This window comes from Solea senegalensis, unplaced genomic scaffold (assembly GCF_019176455.1).
Source record: "Solea senegalensis isolate Sse05_10M unplaced genomic scaffold, IFAPA_SoseM_1 scf7180000014838, whole genome shotgun sequence".
NCBI lineage: Eukaryota > Metazoa > Chordata > Actinopteri > Pleuronectiformes > Soleidae > Solea > Solea senegalensis.
The window spans coordinates 7,364-25,658 of NW_025321145.1; the positions used below are offsets into that span (position 1 = coordinate 7,364).

The following is an 18,295-nucleotide window of genomic DNA, read 5'->3' on the forward strand; positions in this document are numbered from 1 at the left end:
ACCAGCAGGGGGCAGCAGTGTCACATAAGCACATGCACCAGTCACAGGGTTGCAATTACTGTATACAGAGAAGGTGTATGGAAGCTTGTTTTCCACCACTTGAAATGTGAAAAAATATATATTAATTAGTCATACTTTCTCATAATTATGATTTAGTATCTCATAATTGTGAAATATGAAGTCATCATTTTGAAATTACATAAAACTTTTGGTCCAATACTAAAGTTATAATATCTACTTCCCGGTATTGTGACATCCTGGCCGAAAACTGTTGTATTGTATCAAACTATGATCTTAAAACTACGAATTTAGATTTTTGGACTGTGGGAGACAGAAAGGCCCGGTCAGACCCGACTCCACCATGATCACTGGAAAATAAGTTCCAATATCAAAAAGAAAACATCACATTGGTGATAATAAAAAAACAAAATGTACTCAAGGGTTATTTTGGCAATTTTATTGATAAAATAAAGATACAATCACATGATAAATGCACTTACATTCATTCAACTAAACATAAAACAACATTCAGCTCCCCCCAAAGTGCAGTGGCGTCCTTACTGAAACAGATCCCTGTAGCTGAATGTGATTTAGTTAAATGGCTGCCGGGTTAGCGTACATGAAGTAGGCTTAAAAATCAAAAGATATGAAAACGTAATATGCTACAATATAAATGACAAAAAAAATAAAATGACTTGAGACAAAACTGCAGGGAAGACTTTCTCCCCCCTCCCCTACAGTAATGTTAAAAATCTTTGAAAGCCTAACATGAAACAGCAGGGAAACTTTTCTCTTAAATCATACAAACAAACAAACCCCTTAACAGATGTGTCACTTCTTAAGCTTTGGGAAGATCAAAAAATATAAAGGCATTTTGCCCAATTTTCCTGAACGACAGTTTGGTAATCACTGACCTGTTTTTTTTTGGATAAATAGAGCACACAAGGCAATTTCTGTAACTCATTAACTATGTTAAATATTCCCTTGCAGCGAGCGACGAGGACTTTGGCCCGCGGGAGGTTTCCTGCACAAATAATGCAAGACTACAGCGGGGCCTCTATGTACAGCACTGTCGTATCAGAGGAAAAGCATCCTACACTACACCGTGCACACGTCTCAATACGATCACAATAAGTACTTCTTTGCTACACTAATGTAGCTCTCAGTAGATACAGGCGAGTGTGTGTGTGTGTGTGGATGGTTTCACTGAGCCTGCAGAGCCTGAGTGATGTTCAGACCTGACCCCGGGGGCAGCGCCCAGCCGTCCTGGCCCTGGTGGGTCTGCAGCAGGCAGTACAGCTGCTTGAGGTGGGTCACTATGTTGTCTTTGATGTCGGGGACTGAAATCTGCAGGCGAACGCTGCCGCTGTCAAAGGATCGCGTGTTGTCGCCGGAGAACATCTCGCTTATCATGCGGGCAACCACTGGGATCACCTGCAGGGACAGGAGGAGGGGCGGAGCGGGGCGGGGTCAGATCAGACACAGAGGAGAGACAAAGGGGGGGGACAGAAGAGGGACAGACGAGGGACAGATGAGACACAGCAAAAGAAAACGATCAAGACCAATGTGTACAAACAAAAGCTGGAGTGAACTGAGGCAAAAGTGTTTAAGAAATAATACTAATAAACTTAAACTTAAAATAAATTGCTTGTTTCTTTGAGGAAATTTGATACATCTGTCACAACTAAATAAACTAAAAAGAATAAATGAAAACTCAACTACTTAAAATTGTGCTTTAGGCTGGACAATATGGCACAGAAGTCACACACTGGAGTCTTAACCCTTTAACACCAAAGCGTCCAAATGTCCATCTGGCCTTTTCTTTCTGTTTATTGTAACCATAAAAAAAAGGGCCAGAAAATGTGCTAAACCCATTTTTCCAGAATAGCTTTCAACATCTGGCAGTTATTTACAATTTGCTGCATGTTAAGTGCATATGTATATATATACACACATATACACACACACACACATATATACATATATATATATATATATATATATATATATATACACACACACATACATAAAATAGTGCATTATAAGAAAAAAAAACCTATAATTGTACATGAACACCAGACTTCCCGTGTTAAACACATTTACAGTAACATTTGTTTGAGTCTTTGTCTCAATGTCCAAAAACAGGCCAAAAATGGCTTCCTGCAACTTCCGGCTTCCTGCAACAGCGTGAGTGAAATGAGCGTAATAACCACATGTCGGCTTTGATGTGGAAACTTCTCAGCTTTCAGAAACTGTTGGAATTTTCCGATTTTTCGCGTAAATACAGTGCTGAACTTCCACCCTCCTCACCTGGACCATGATAAGTTTCCTCTCTCGGGGTCTTCCATCAGGCCACTCCTCTCCGAAACACAGGTTGATTTCAAACTGAGGGGGGTTCGGCATCTGACCACGCTGTTGTGCTATCACACCTACACAGAAAAGTACAGAAAAGAAACCGTGATGAGAAAGCAGTTCTACAACAGGCTGCAAAGACTTCACTGAAGTCTTTAAAAATCACTTATGCTTTTTGTTCCACAGTGAAACCATGAACATAAACATGGACAATCAGTAACTCTGTTAAAGAAAGTTAATTCACAGAACACACTCACCTGCCACTTTATTAGGTACGTCTTTTATTAAGCCTTGGAACGCAGAGCATTTCGGCTGCTTTTTTCCATTACTATGTTTAAACGTATTAATGAATGATTTTGAATAAATATCTAATTGCGATTATTATTATTTTGAGAGGAATTGCGATTGTGATATGATTCACGATATCAGAGAGAATGGTCATTTTTACATCATTATCATTTTCATTTGAAAACTGTGATATTTGTGCAGATGTGTGAGAAACAAAGATGGTTCTCTTCAGTCTATGGAATAAGATTTGTAAAGATCAAGCCAATAATTAATCTAATAATTAAATTAGTGATATTCTGACACACTTTGGCATTAAAAAAATTGCAATTTCGATGAAATTTCGATTAATTGTTCAGCCCTAATACAGAGATTATAAGAACATGCAACTAAACGACTCAAAATGCGACATAAGGCGAATCATAACTGAATCTTAACTCAACAAAGACAAAGACATATTTTAAAGCCTGAATATGTGACCTGTAAACACACACACACACACACACACACACACAGGATGTCCATATAAGGAGTTGTGCATTATTCGCACGCAAAATGACCACGGTGTGCACCTGCACCACAGATCCGGCTTCTTATGTGTTGGTGAGTCAAAGTTATGATTCATTAAAATAATTGTGCATAAGTCACTTATCTTTTCTTTATGTTCATAAAAAGCAAAGCCAAGTGAACTTTGAACTGTGACGTATTTCACAAATTTCCAAAAATTCAATCCGATTTTAAACATTTTGAGTACTTTTTGCTCAGGTGTGTTTATATCATATATAGTTGGTGAAAATGAAAGATCAGATTGCCTCGGTTGTGCAGAAAAAAAAGGATATAAGACACTCTATATTGCACATTCTTATAGCCTCTGTATGTTTAAACACATTAATGGAGAAAAGCAGCCAAAATGTTCTGTGGTCTAAGGATTAAGTGTCCTGTACCTATTAAATTGTCCATTGAGTATATAATCCTTTGTGAATTGTGAAAAATAGTGCAGTAAATATTCTACTCACTGCTGAGAAAAGACTCCAGGCAGAAGAGCTTCACCCTCTTCTGTCGCTCTATAAGATTCGGCGCGGCCGGGTTTGGAGCGCAGGGGCCGGACCAGTACACCTTGCACTGGCAGAGGCGGATGGCGTAGATGTCGTGGCCGCTGACCTCCAGGATCAAACCCCTGTCCATCACATCCAGCAGGCGGTTCGTGAAGACCCTCTGCTTGTCGTTGGCGATGTGCTCCGTGGTGGGAAAGCGGAGCTGCTCCAGGTTCACCGGCCCGAACAGCTCCTCCTGGTTGACCATGGGGCCCAGGTCCCCGTAGAACAGCCTGCAGCCCTGGGGGTTACTGACGGTCATCGTGGGACACATTTCCTTTCCCCGGTACTGAAACTGCACCTCCAGGTCTGTCACTGAGTCACAGACGAGCACAAAGAAATGTTACAACAGTGTTTGATACCATTTAAAAAAAGTCAGAATGGGACAGGGAGGTCATCTAATGCTTTTTATTTTCATTTTATTCTATTCTATTTATTTAAAGGAAGGGACAATGCATATTAATAAGTATTAAAAATGTGAACATGTCAGGTGAGCCGTGCTGGGGAATCTTCAGTTGTTCTGCGGACGTCCTGAAGTTCTACCGTAATGACAAGTATATGGGCGCAAAGCTCTATTTCTGCATTCTGGTATCCATCCATCCATCCATCTTTTACCACTTTATCCTCTACATGAGGGTCACAGTGGGGGTGCTGTGCCAAACTCGAGGGTGAAAGGCGGGGGTCACATCCTGGACAGATCACGGCCAGTCCATAGTTTTTCACAAACGGTCTCGGGCAGATGTCTCAAACTAGTGGTGCGTGTGTTATTTTTCTTGCTTTTTTTCCACTTCGTCTTTCACTGCTGTGTCCACCTGTTTATTTTTGTATTTGTGTCACTGCTGACTGCTTTCTATTTGCAGAATCAGGCAGAACGCAGTTTTCCTGCTGCACTGGTAAAATCTACCTGAGTTTACTAGAGTTTTAAGAGAAAGTGCAAACTTACTCGGGAGAGAACTGATCCATGTTTCCGGCGAGGCAAACAAGGCATCGGTCAGAGGAGAGGGCTGCAGGATGGGGTCAGCTAGAGGAGCGGGGGGCATGTCCGCCATGGGTGTGGGCTGCATCTCCACATCCACTGGCTCCTCTTTAGGCCAGATTTTACCGGGCTCTTCTTTGGGCCAGGCCTCGTTGGAAGAGGAACAACTTGGCGGCTGCATGGACGAGTCCGAGCTCATCGGAGACCACATGATGAGAGGGGACGGACTGGGACCTGAATTACCGACGAGAAAATGGGTTAAAAAAGGTTTTCGCTCATGCAAACGGCAGAAAATCTGAATATAAACATGAGGAAAGGTCGCTCACCATTGGATTGGTACGGAGGAAGGGACTCTGGTGTATCTGGAGCGTCTTCCTCACCACCGTTCTCTTCATGTGGAGTCCAAGAGCCAGCGTCTGAAGAGGCTGTCGAGTGACAGTTAATCGTATTAAAATGAGAAAGACACAACAAGGGGGTTTGTATCCAATAGTGCAGTCAGCTGTCGTTTACCTTGGTTACTGAGCGGCTGTGGGATGTCGCAGACGTCGTAGATCTTCAGAGGATTCATGGGGACCTCCTTGGTGCCGTCGTAGACGAGGTTGAATTCCCGGCTCTTGTTCAGCGCACACCGGAGCTGGGCCTTCCACTTTGCGGGATCAGGTTCGTCGACTCCCTCCTGGAATTTCCCCGTCTCCACGGCCCACGCCTGCGAGATCATTTACACAGAAGAGCACAGCTAATAAAACCACCATCCTGTGCCGACATCTGTGTGTTCACGCACACGCGTGACCTCGGGGTTAATGCACTTCATCAGACTTGAAATAATCAGATACTTTTAAAAAAGTTCAAGCGTTCATTTGATTCCTAATCGAGATACAACTGGTAAAAATGGCTCCATATTGTTAACATGGATTAAAAAAAATACATTTTTAAACATGTGACACAAATATGAATAATGGTAATGAACTATGGAACTTCTGCAACTAAGAGAAATGTAAATATTTGACAGCTGGATGTTTAGTAAACATTTTAAAGGGAAAAGAAGAATCTTAAATGATATCACAAAGGTCCCAGAATGACCCATTAAATCGGTGGGAATGTGTGTTGGCGAGAACATAAAGATGACAGGATGAATGGACTTAAATATAAGGAGAGAATGAGCACAATCTCACCCTGTCATATTCACATGTGTCTGTAAATGAATCAATACAAACCCAGAAAAGAGAGTTTTTATATATCATATTCATTTATTCTCGTTGTGGTGCAGTGTGTGTTTTTAAGTCCTGGTCCTGAGGTTCTGATTCAGGGAAGTCACCGTTTTCCCATTCATTCCTCTCTAAACTCTAATTCTTGAGTCTTCACCTTAAATATCGTGTCCTCGTCCTCGTGCTGCGGCGTGTGCCGCGTCGCGTGTTTCCACGGGATCCGGAAGCGCATGGCGTCGCGGTTTATCCACACCAGGCCCGGGTAGCGCCCGCTGTCCACCTGCGCCACCAACCAGGGCTTCAAGCGGACACGTCGAGGAGTGACCGACATCCTGACTGACAAAGAGAAAACACACACACACACACACACACACACACAGATTTTAGAGACAAAAACCTGAATCCTGCAGGTCTGGATTTCCCAATCCTTTAAACCCCTTGCAGACTGGACCATGTTTATAATTCATTCATTCATTCATCTTTTACCACTTTATCCTCCACATAGGGTGAAAGACAGGGTCCCAGCCTGGACATGTCTTCAGTCCATCACAGGGACCACTCTCACATTCACACCTACAGTCCATTTAGAGTGTCCAATTTACCTAATCCCATACATCTGCATGTTTTTGGGCTGTGGGAGGAAGCCCGGAGAACCCAGATTAAACACACACACACACACACACACACACACACACAGGGAGAACATGCAAACTCCATGTTTATAATAATTACATCTGCCAATTTCATATAGATGAGTAAGTTTCTGCAGCACTGAAGAATTTCACCATGATACTCTTTTGTTATACATTTGAATTAAATAACAGTGGTGTCTTTGATTTGGCACTTACTGTAACTCCAACTGACATTACATTACCACATATCGCCAATAAATATGAGCTTATCACAGATACTGCTTTAAATGGGATTAATGTGGATTGTTCTTTGTGTTAGTTGTAGTTAACGCTTTATTCTTTATCATTTTCTCCCTAAATGGCACAAAAAAAGCACACTTTAATTGAACCCTGCAGTGTAAAATAGCAAAAACCGTTTGTTTTCTTCTATTTTTCCAATAAATTCATGCTGTTTGGATGGAAACAATCGATTTAACATACAGTTTCTCTCCAAAGTCTGGTCTATATTAGCAGGGGATCCAAAGCAGACAATAAAACACGATCGTGTATCACTTTGTTCCCTATTGTGCGGTTAAGTTTTCGGGATCAGGATTGTGTTTGACCTTTTTTGTCTCTGCGGGAATGAGCGAGCTTGGCTGGAGAGGTTTGTGCTGCTCCAGTTCTTTCTCTGGGCTGTAATTGTACACATTTAAAAGGAAAGATTCTACTCTAGATTTACTCAAGCACAAATAAAAGAACTGGTCTAAAAATGTAATCAGAGTAAAATTGACTTAGTTACTTGTTTAACAAGGTTGGGGTTCTTCCTTGTGTGACATCTCCCATTAACTTGTTTTTAATTAAAGGCAAACATTTACAAATGAACGTGCTGACAAAATAAAACATGTAAACACATAATGTATCAGTCAAAATGGGTCAAAGGTCACAAATGCTTTAGCTTTCTCACCTTAATTAGCGCCAGTTCACCTGTTTGTCCTCATCATTCACTGACACTGACTTTCCGGTTTGTTTTTATTTAAAATTCACGCCAACGTTTGTTTGTTTTCGGGTTGTTTGTTTTTTACCACGTCACGTATGTGTTTTAAAACGTAGCTTAAAACGCACAGTACTTCCAAAAAAGACCGTACTTCAGTAAAAGTGAAATGAAACGCGACTTTAAAAAGGTACAAGTACACAAAAAAACCTGCTCAGTCACAGTAACGCGAGTCAATGTAATTCTCTACTTTCCACCGCTGTATAAAAGTTTAAATATTGGTTAGTTACGTTCCACAAAACTTCAACAAAAACGTCCACAAACGCCAACGTTTTTCACGACACGCAGACAGACAGTCAGTCAGACAGACAGACAGACAGACAGTACCTGTGGCGAACCAGGAAGTGAACGAGGTGTTTTCTTCTCGGCCTGAGAATCGACCTCCGGGAAAGAAGACGTCCGCAGTCTGACCTCCGCTAATCCGCGTCCCCTCTCCCTGTGAACACGGTCATCGATCACCGATAATCACAGACGAGGAATCCGGTGAACATTAACAGCAGCAGCGGGACTCACTGCGGACCAAGAACAGGCGCGGATGTTTTCCACTCGGCTCGGTCCTTCCCCCTTTTTTCCCTCACCGAAACTCAGGTATGGGCGTGACGTCATGCCGGTGACACACCTTTCGTGACTGAGTGAGTGAGTGAACAGCAGCAGGAGGAGGAGGCAGCTGTTCGCGAAGGCACGTGGGCAGATCAGCCCTGTTTTATTCCAGCGCACCTGAGCTTTTTCCACGCAAACACGAACAATTTCATCATCTCACAGAATAACGTCGTAAACCCACACACACACACACACGGGCCACAGCACAGCTCACTGGAATACACCTGTAATTACATCACAACACAATTCTCAATCAATCTGTGTAAATGTATGTGAACACACACACATACTATTTATATGTATATATATATATTTATATATATATATATATATATATATATATATATATATATATATATATATATATATATATATATACATGTATACATGATTTAGTTAATTGTTCAAATGTTTTTATCTCGGATTTTAATCCCACTGCGATTTTCTAGTAAACGTCTAAAGTTATAATTATAATTAAAATACACATTTGTATACTATGTATGTAGTATATATACATAGTATGTATTGTATACGAATATATTCATGTATATACATACATATATATATATATATATATATATATATATATATATATATATATATATATATATATATATACATACATTCATTAAATTAAATTAATTGAAATAAACAAACAAAAAATAGTAAAGCACATTAATATGTCTTGATTAAGATGCCAAATTATAGTTATTTACTTACATTCCTGAACAGAAAATGTAAGTTTTGGTGGTTGAATGTTTAGTTTGATTAATTACTGACTTCTCATAGAAGAAGGGCTCAAATGTGGGTATAAAAAGGTGAGTTCACTTTGTTATAAATAACATTTTAAGTTTGTTTTTTTTTAAACTGCATTTCTAATGTCACCTAATGTGTAAAATCCATGTACAACAGTTTTAATGATGCTGATTATTTTTGTCCAGACGGTTTGAACAGTGTAAGGACTTAAACCCTTACTACACAAACACGCAGCGTTAACATGACTGAGCGGATTTGGCGCAGTCACTGAGAACAACAACAACAACAACAACAACAACAATAACACTGTACGTTGACTATGAAGAGACACGAGGACAAGTGGGCGATTTGTTATGCTTTAATCCCCAGGTCAACGACAAACGCGGGGACACTCCCTGAAACTACTCATGGCCACAGAGCGCGCGCGCGCGCATCTCACGTGCATCTGAGCATCGTTCCCTCAGGATTTCCTGGTTTCGATGTGCCATGCAAAATAATGCAAGATGTGGAAAATGAGTCTCGTGTTTGTGTGCTGCATTCACATTGTTTGTGTCCATGTAAAAATAATATTTGTATTAAAGTGAGACTTGTTCTTCACAAGAGAAAAAGAAAAACTAGAGAGAGAATACAGAAATGTCAGTTTTATACAATATGTGGTACACTTTAAAACCCTTAACTCTTGTGACATTACCTGACAAACATTCTATCAAACTAAGTCCTGTAAAACCTATAGATGAAAGGAAACATCATTCACAGAAGGCTTGGCATGTACGTGAAGAAGTGTTGTTGTAAAAGTGCATCATCACATCTGAATTATTCAAACCTATAAAACAGCTTCTTTCTTCATTTTTTAGTGTCAAGGCTTAAACAAAAGACACTAATACAACAAGTATAAGCCGACCCGATCATGTACTTTACGGTGAATTCACTATCATATAAATCAGGGGTGTCAAACATACGGCCCACGGGCCAAAACCGGCCCACCAAGGGTCCAATACAGCCCACAGGATGAATCTTTTTTTTTTCAGTGTGAGATACCAGTGACTAAATATTTTGTACCTTTTCTTGATCCACTGTGAACTCTACCTTATAATGCACATGTGTAATTATGTTGTGTTGTAATGTAACAAAGTACAAATACTTTGTTACTGTTGCTCAAGTACAAAATCCACGTATCTGTACTTCTGTTTATAGTTCTAGCAACTTTTTACTTTTACTCCACTAAATTTCCTGTCTCGTTACTACCAAATAAAATCAGAAGAAGAAGAGGAGTTGGTATTATGGTCTGTATTTATACAGAGCTTTTCCAGTCTTGATGAGCTGCCTAACTTTACCGTTTTCACCCATTCACACAAAGAATGTTTTGGACACATAAAGACTAGCCGGGCCAGGAATTTAACCCTCAACCTTCCAGTTGAAAGACAACTCACTTCCTACGTTGTATATCAGAAAATGAGCTTTGATATTTAAATACAGTAAATGTCATATACTTATTATACTATTTTCTGGTAACGTACTTGTACTTTTACTCAAGTATCCCTTTAAGGTAAGGTATATTGCTGAAATTGCACTTATTTTTCCTCAGGAAATTTGTGGTTTGTTCATCATTTGTTTTGCAAAAAGATACCTCATTAAATTGCTGTTTGTGGCCCCCGGATTAAAAATGAGTTTGACACCCCTGATATGAATGGTGTGCGTGCATGTGTTTATTTGTTTATTGCTGCAATGGGATCTTAGGCTCAGTAAAGTTAGATGTGAAAAGTTCCTTATTTTCTGCAGTGTCTCAAAAGAGTCAGTCAACCAAAACATGTGAAGATGATTGTGTATCTATTCTAAAACAACGTGCTGCAGTTTCCAAAATCATAGCAATAATACAGAGGATGCACTGATTGTGTATACTTATGACATATGTGAACATTTATCATTACATTACATGACATGTCATTTAGCAGACGCTTTTATCCAAAGCGACTCACAATTGAATTGAGTACAATCAGCTCGTCATCATAAAGCAGCATAGACAATGTAAATGTGACTCACTGACACACACATATACACTGTAGCTTGTAAAAAACGGTGCTTGGTGAAAGCAGTGGAAGTCGTGAGGTAGTTGGTGTATGTTGCATTTGAAAGCTAATGACGACATCTCTGTGTTTATTGAAGGTCTTAATTAATGAGCACACACACAAACCAAACGTACAGTTCAGATCTGTGGACTGTCCTGAACCCACGTCTCCACTCGTTCAGCTCTGGCACAGTTATAGAGACAAACGTGTCCTTCAGAGACTGTCGGGGAAAAAAAACAAAAAAAACAACCAACTAATTGTAAGCTCTGATCTCTCCTTGGATCTTTTTGACAATGTGTGACAGGTCCAGACTCTCTGTCAGCATCTTCAGGAGCATCTCGTCGTTCTGAATCCCCTCCATGAACTCTTCATAAGACAGTTCACCTGCAACACACACGGGACAAACACACACACTGAGCTACAGTTTACAATCACATGACAACGGCACGTGGGGAGTTTCGGAGTCGTACCATCTCCGTTGATGTCAATCTTGTCAAACATCATGTTGGTAAAGTCTTCTGCTGATATTTCTTGAGCGATTCCATTGATGGCGTGAATGGACTGCACAGGACACAAAAAGAAAGAACAGTCAACAGTTGTTCTTACACTTTTCAGCCAGTAGAGGTCAGCTAAATGCCATCTTTTGCCCCGCATGTGACTCAGTCTCATTAAAGCCTGTGGTGGGATTTGACGCTGGTCTTGTTTCTGGGCCTTGCGTCTCATTCAGAACCTATAAGTGGTCGTGGGAGGACTTTTCAGGACAGTCCCCTGGGGGATTTACCCTCATGGTTTGTCACTAAGCCCGTCAGTTAAGCTGAAACGTGGCACGAGTCGAAGGAATCATCCATCCATACGTACCTTTACTATCAGAAGCAGCTCGTCGCGGTCGATGCAGCCACTTCCATCAATGTCATAGAGTTTGAAATACCAGCGGAGCTTCTGCTTCACTTCCCCCTTCAGCACCAGACTCAGGGCGGCCACATACTCCATGAAATCGATGAAACCGTCCTAAGAAAAGGACACAGTGATCACTGTCATCGACAGATTCTCTTACTACCGTCACCATAGTAGAAAGCTAACAATACATGTCGTACTTTCATAAAAAAGTAGCAATCACTGCTACAAAAACACTGTATTATGTGAAAGTCTGTATAATGACAGACAGGAACAAAGCATGAAGAGGTTACACTTGTTTTTGTTTAGGATTGTAGGTCAGGTCAGTTGGGTGAGTATATATAGTGTCAGTGGGATAAGCCCCCTCTCTAATAGTCCGGGTTCCACTCCAACAGAAATAACACGAGCTAATTTACCCGAGCTACATTTAAACACTGAGCTGAAGGTGAGGCAGATTATCCTCCGGATGCAGTTTATAAAATATACCTTTTCTTATTAACCCTTAAAACACCAAGTTTTTCCATGACTATGTTTAAACATAGGATATATACAGAAGGTATAAGAATGTGTCATATAGAGTGTCTTGTATCCTTTATCAATCTGGTTAATTTCACCAACTATATAAACACACACATAACCAAAAAGTACTCGAAATGTTTAAAATCGGATTGAAGTGAAGTTCAAAAAGAAAAGATGTTGTAACTTCTGCACAATTGTTGCTACTTTATATCACGACTAAAAATGTGATATAAAATGAATCGTAACTTTGAGTCAAGGACACATAAAAAGACGAAAAAACACACATTTTTTTAAAGCCTCAATAGGTGACCTATAAACACACCCCCAGGATGTCCATATAAGGAGTTGTGTATTACGGTAAATTACCATGGGTGCTAAGGGTTAATACATATACACAAAATAGCCTGTAATAGAGAAAAACACGTCAGCCACATACAAACAAAACCGAGAATGAGCATGATGACAATTATGACGCGTTACCTATTTCTGTAGAGCTTCATTTATTTTAGCATTTTCACTATTTATGGTGACTATGTTTATAAAACAGCCTGCAAATAAATACGTTTCTCCTGAAAGAATGAAAGTTTTCCCATTGAAGCATCACGCGAAGCGACCGCCACGTGTAAATATTCACCTTCGCTGAAACAGTAAAACGAGACTAAGACACGTCGGTCAGACAATGAGAGCATTCCTTACATTGTTCATGTCAAACGTTTGAAACATAGTCCGGACGTAGGCGTCCGACGACACGGACAGATTCTTGAGGCCGAAGAACTTCTTGAACTCGTAGAAGGTGAGAAGTCCCGATGGGCACTCGGTCATGAATTTCCTGTACCACTGGTGACTCTCACAGGCCTGTAGTTCCTCCACTGAGGAGTCGTTGCAGTTTCCCATGTCTGTGTTTTCAGAATATAAATGTGAACAAATCCCATAGACACCATAGCCAGTGTGAGCTGCATCCATGCATGGCAGACCAGTCGCAGGTTTCTGCACAATATGTGTGCAGATGGGTCACATCTAACCCATGTGTGTGTGTTTGTCAGCCAATGGGCTCTCTCTCTCTCTCTGTGTGTGTGTCCGAGTACAAAGATTAGGAGTTATAATCCACGTTACTCGCCAGCAAATACTAATTAAAGAGACCTTGAAACAAAGCACAAAATCCCTGTGTGCCAGATGACACTGTGACCACAAAGTCATATTTGACTTTCATAATTCATAAATGAATATTAATTATTCACCATTTATCCTATTTTTATGCAGGCATTGTGGGGGCGTGTGTAAGTAGAAGTGTTTGAATCACATGTAAATAGTACATAAGGAGGAAAACCTGTTTTACCATGAGGAGTATTTGAACTGCAAGTTTAGAAAAAGAATATTCTTCAGTATGACAGCTTCGTTGGAAAATGGTCTTCCAGTAACCTGCTCTCTGTAGGTGAACGTGATCTCTCAGCTTACCTTAAGGTATGGTCGTCACTGGGTTAGAGCGTCTTAAAGCTCCTCCATCTGCTGTCAGACTCCCTCGTATGACTGGACCAGGACTGGACAACAACAACAAGTCTCACTGTATCATTCAATAAAAAAAAGTTTGATTTGACCTTCTATATTTATTTAACCTTCTATATTTATTCATTTATTGGTGGAATATCGCAAGTACAATGCACATTAATAAAGCAAATGGTTGGTTTTTTTTCTGCTGTACGGAAGGGTATTAGGGCCACATTTAAAAAGAGAAAGACAAAATGAATTCTTTTTCCTCAGAATTCTGAGATTAAAGTCATAATTCTGACTTTTGCCAAAAAAATAAAGAAAGAAAGAAAGAAAGAACAGCATGACTTCTGGGTTAAGTCAGAATTCTGACTTTAATCTCAGAATTCATGCTGTTTTATCTTTCTTTTTTTACATGTGGCCCTAAAACATGTAAAAAAGGGTTCCGTAGATATATACATACATTTGCACTAAATGTATGTATATGCTCAAGAATGTAATGCATATACTATGTGAATAACATATATCACTGTGCATTAATGAAAGAACAACATGCCAAACCATTTTTTTTATGACACGTCTTTCTACTGACGGAAGTGAAATCCTCCTCGTGATGCAGATACAATGTAACCTGTCTGCTGTCGTATTACTAACTTTGTGTCATGGTTACGCTTCCATGTAACTAATAGATCCTGTAATTAGGTGTTTACAGTCCTCGGGCATTCATTTCATTTTACTTCAGATGCCAGTTTTATTAATATTAATCAGATAGTATGAGATCAAATCTACTATATTTCTTCTATGCCATAATACATGTATCACCTGTGCAACGTGGTTTCTTTTCCACATGATTTCAGACAAACCTTTACCAATAAAAACAGCAATCAGTGCACTTTTCCAGAATAATAACTACATTAATGAATGAATGAATGAATGACCAGCGCTTACTAGAAGTGTGCTGCGTGTTCATTGTGAGACACTTACAGTACTGAAAGCTCTGATTGAAAGCACATTCTTCACATTTCATGCCGGCATCAGTTGGCAGTCATGATGATGATGATGATGATTATGATGATGATGAGTTCCCACCAAGGACAGTGGAACTGGATGGACCAGTCTGGTTTGTCTCCAGGGCAACAGAGGTTTAGGTGCAACAGACATACTTGGCAGAAAAGTGACTGTAGCCAAGAAAAAAAAGAAAAGACAAGAGAGATAGACAGACAAACTAGACACTGTGTCTGAGAGGACAGAGACATGGATCTGATTATTAATATGTTATTAGGTTCAAGTACAAACCAGTTGTGGTAGACCATAAATACAGTAAAACACTTCAGGTACAAGTAACAGATTCTTCTGTCAGAGTCATCTATCTATCTATCTATCTATCTATCTATCTATCTATCTATCTATCTACGATGATGATGATGATGATGATGTGACATCATTTCTGTGCTGACTGAGGTAAGCGTTTGTGTGTATACACCAGCAGCACAAAAAACAGCAGAATTCTGTTGTGACACGTTTTTCTTGACATAAAACAAATCACAGTGTTGTGAAATCTAAAGACTAAGAAACAAAGAGTCAGCACCGTGAACTCCCACAGCTGTGACGTCATAGCGCACATGTATGATGAGTGAGTGAGCGTTGGTGAAGGGTCACTGTCGGCTAACCCTCTGCCTTAGAGGATTCCTGATCCTCTTGAGCCAGGGCTATTCCACGTCATCTTTACACTTAACCTGCTTGCACAGGTCACGTGCACCACCAACCTTTATGTAAACAAAATATTGTACAACACAATACATTCCAATTATTGTGCTCAGATTTAAGATTGTAATTGAATAAATCAACAGTCTTTGACTCATTCTGTGTCTCACCTCACAGAGCGTTCCTGGTCATGTTGTGATCTGCGTCTTTCTCATAGAATTGATGGAACTAAAGAATAAAACAAGAAAGTAAATAAATAAAAATAAAAGTGCCAGATTCACAGGCATAAAATGGAAAAAGTTCAAGTCCACAGTGTAACTTTTTGGGGAGGTTTTATTGGCATAAATTGAATAAATTACTCATAAGTATGTTTAATAAGTGCACAGTCATCTTTGCCTATAGCCTTAGATGAGAGGTGTCCAACTAGCGGCCCACGGGCCACATGTGGCCCCCTGATCAATTTTACGCAGCCCATGACGTCCTCTTCGCAGCTGCCACCAAAGTGATACTATTATATATTTATAATAGTAATAATAATAGAGACATTCTGTTGTAATTATCATATTATTAATATTAGCTTGTTTCTTACTTTGAAATTCGGTGAAATACCATGATGAATATCTTTATTGCGATATCATGATGAAATATTGTGTTATAATTTGAATGTCACGTTGGTCCCCTGCCACTGAACAGTTGTTTTTTTTCCCCTCACTTCAATGAGTGTCTAGTCTGCTCAAGAGGGGGCGACATGTCACACAATTTCAAAGTAAAAGTGTTTGTTTTGAAAAGGAATGATGTGCACTTCACAATAAAAAATGTATTTATGCAAAATAAATCTTAATTATTAAATAATAAAAAGGTAAAGTAAATAATTAAAACACAAAACAAGCTTATATATGTCATTTAATTTTGAATGTAATACATTTAATAATGCTTTAATTACAAACAAATGTGTTATTGTTACTATTAAAAAATATGTCTAGTAAATATGATATGCTGTCGTTATTCTATCACCTGAAATGCTGTGTTTAAAGGGTTTGTAACATGATATTAAAAATGTAAAAAAATATTTATAACTTGATTAAAATGTGCTTATTTTTCAGGTCTTTTATATAAAGGCGCTGCTAAGTTACACTGTGCACCTGACACACGTTCATGGTGAGTGTTGATACTTCTGCACGTGTAACACATTCACACGTTCACTGTCACTCAGTCACTCAGACATTCAGTTCTGCAAAAGTATGTTTACCACTGTTTAAGTATAAAAGAGGATTAGAGCCACTCGTGAAATTGTTTTGGAAACAAAATTTTAAAAATATATACATATACAAAAAGTTAACATTTTGAGAAAAACGTCAGATTTCTGAGCGTAGAGTCAGAATTCTGAGAAAGAGATCAGAATTTGAGATTATAATTCCAATATTTTTTCTTAGAATTCCGTCTTTTTTTTCATTTAATTCAAAAAAGATTTCACATGTGGCCCTAATCTCTTTCATATGTTATAAAGAAAAACAGCTAGTGAACACGAAAAAGAACAAGATTAAAGTCACAATTTGAACTCTGTTTCTCAGAATTCTGAGATGAATCAGAAATCTAATCTGAATCCTGAGATTAAAGTCAGAATTCTGAGTCTGGCTTCTTCTTTTTGAAGTATTTTTACATATTTTTTATTTTGTATCCAAAACAATTCACATGTGACTCTAACACTAGTGCTACCTGCTGCTGAAACAAACTGTCATAAGAAAAAAAAAATGAGTATGATGAAATTATGTATTGTACAATGAAAATATGTATTATGTGGGTAATGGGGGCGGGACTAGATAAGCTTTTGCTTCTCCCGCTTTCCCTTTCAGTTATGTGTATTGTGTGAACTCCACTAAGATGATGTGCGATGATGAGTGATCAAACTGACATGACCGAAATAAACATATAAATAAAATAAATAAATCCTCTTACGTATGATGGAAAGAAAATCACAGACTTTTTTTCCCACAGAATTCAAACTTTTCTCTTGAATTCTGATTCTGTGTACTTGAATGATGACGACAGGTGAATTGGCGTTAATTAAGGTCCCTGAGTGAGTGAGAAAGTTGAAACATTTGTGACCTTTGACCCATGGCGACTGCCACATTATGTGTTTACATGTTTTATTTTGGCAGCACTTTAATTTCTAAAGGTTTTCCTGATGACATGTGTGTCCTTTTTGTACGACACAAGAACCCCAACCTTGTTAAAAAAAGTAACTAAGTAACTTTTACTCAGAGTACATTTTAAACAAGATACTTTTTGACTTTAACTTGAGTACATTTTTAGACCAGTACTTTTACTTGTACTAAAGTGGTACTTTTACTTGAGTAGAATATTTCAGTACTCTCTCCACCCCATTAATCCTCTTGAAAATGACAGAATCATTGAATCTGAGCAGAAAGATCGAGTGACTGAGTCAATGAGAGGCGTGAGCGGCGCGTCACACACACACACACACACAAACACGCACAGGTGAAGTTCGTGCTGGAATGTGAGGCCTCACCTGTTTGTTGGGAGTTGCTCAAAAGCAGGGAGGAGGCACGCACACAGTGAAAGGACAGGAGGCGGAGTCATAGTCATAGCTCAGATTTTCTCTCTCTCTCTCTCTGAGTGTCTTGCAAAGATTGCACCAAATCAGTGGAGGAGTCAGGTTCACTTTACTGTTCCTGG

General features: G+C 39.3%; 2 protein-coding genes and 1 long non-coding RNA gene across 6 annotated transcripts; all 3 read right to left on the bottom strand.

Annotated features, from left to right (window-relative positions):
• Positions 1-442: 442 nt before the first annotated feature.
• irf6 (interferon regulatory factor 6) lies at positions 443-8,213 on the bottom strand. 2 transcript variants are annotated; one of them, XM_044016820.1, is made up of 8 exons: positions 7,902-8,213; positions 6,070-6,244; positions 5,218-5,413; positions 5,034-5,132; positions 4,675-4,941; positions 3,654-4,046; positions 2,311-2,429; positions 443-1,434 (listed from the first exon to the last, which is right to left on the bottom strand). In XM_044016820.1, the coding sequence occupies exons 2-8, from the start codon at positions 6,241-6,243 to the stop codon at positions 1,204-1,206; spliced, it is 1,479 nt and encodes a 492-aa protein (XP_043872755.1). In that variant the 5' UTR covers position 6,244; positions 7,902-8,213; the 3' UTR covers positions 443-1,203. The 2 variants fall into 2 exon arrangements, with proteins under 2 accessions (XP_043872755.1, XP_043872754.1); XM_044016819.1 differs by having other exon boundaries at positions 6,070-6,248; positions 7,902-8,212.
• A 2,401-nt stretch (positions 8,214-10,614) lies between these two features.
• Positions 10,615-15,298, bottom strand: si:ch211-103a14.5 (guanylyl cyclase-activating protein 1). 3 transcript variants are annotated; one of them, XM_044016823.1, is made up of 6 exons: positions 14,879-15,298; positions 13,865-13,947; positions 13,106-13,305; positions 11,855-12,004; positions 11,467-11,557; positions 10,615-11,380 (listed from the first exon to the last, which is right to left on the bottom strand). In XM_044016823.1, the coding sequence occupies exons 3-6, from the start codon at positions 13,301-13,303 to the stop codon at positions 11,250-11,252; spliced, it is 570 nt and encodes a 189-aa protein (XP_043872758.1). In that variant the 5' UTR covers positions 13,304-13,305; positions 13,865-13,947; positions 14,879-15,298; the 3' UTR covers positions 10,615-11,249. The 3 variants fall into 3 exon arrangements, with proteins under 3 accessions (XP_043872758.1, XP_043872757.1, XP_043872756.1); XM_044016822.1 differs by having other exon boundaries at positions 13,865-13,970; XM_044016821.1 differs by lacking the exons at positions 13,865-13,947; positions 14,879-15,298 and having other exon boundaries at positions 13,106-13,454.
• Positions 15,299-15,335: 37 nt separating this feature from the next.
• LOC122761599 lies at positions 15,336-18,243 on the bottom strand. Its single transcript, XR_006358565.1, has 3 exons — positions 18,129-18,243; positions 15,769-15,826; positions 15,336-15,660 (listed from the first exon to the last, which is right to left on the bottom strand). It is a non-coding gene; the product is annotated as an uncharacterized LOC122761599 (long non-coding RNA).
• Positions 18,244-18,295: the final 52 nt, after the last annotated feature.

Coding starts and splice junctions, on each gene's coding strand:
- irf6 (XM_044016820.1), bottom strand. CDS start 6,243: ATGTCGGTCACTCCTCGACGTGTCCGCTTGAAGCCCTGGTTGGTGGCG. Junction 5,133..5,217: donor ACAGCCGCTCAGTAACCAAG/GTAAACGACAGC, acceptor GTCACTCGACAG/CCTCTTCAGACGCTGGCTCT. Junction 2,430..3,653: donor CCTGGAGTCTTTTCTCAGCA/GTGAGTAGAATA, acceptor TTTTCTGTGTAG/GTGTGATAGCACAACAGCGT.
- si:ch211-103a14.5 (XM_044016821.1), bottom strand. CDS start 13,372: ATGGATGCAGCTCACACTGGCTATGGTGTCTATGGGATTTGTTCACAT. Junction 11,558..11,854: donor AGCTGCTTCTGATAGTAAAG/GTACGTATGGAT, acceptor TGTCCTGTGCAG/TCCATTCACGCCATCAATGG. Junction 11,381..11,466: donor GATTGACATCAACGGAGATG/GTACGACTCCGA, acceptor TGTGTGTTGCAG/GTGAACTGTCTTATGAAGAG.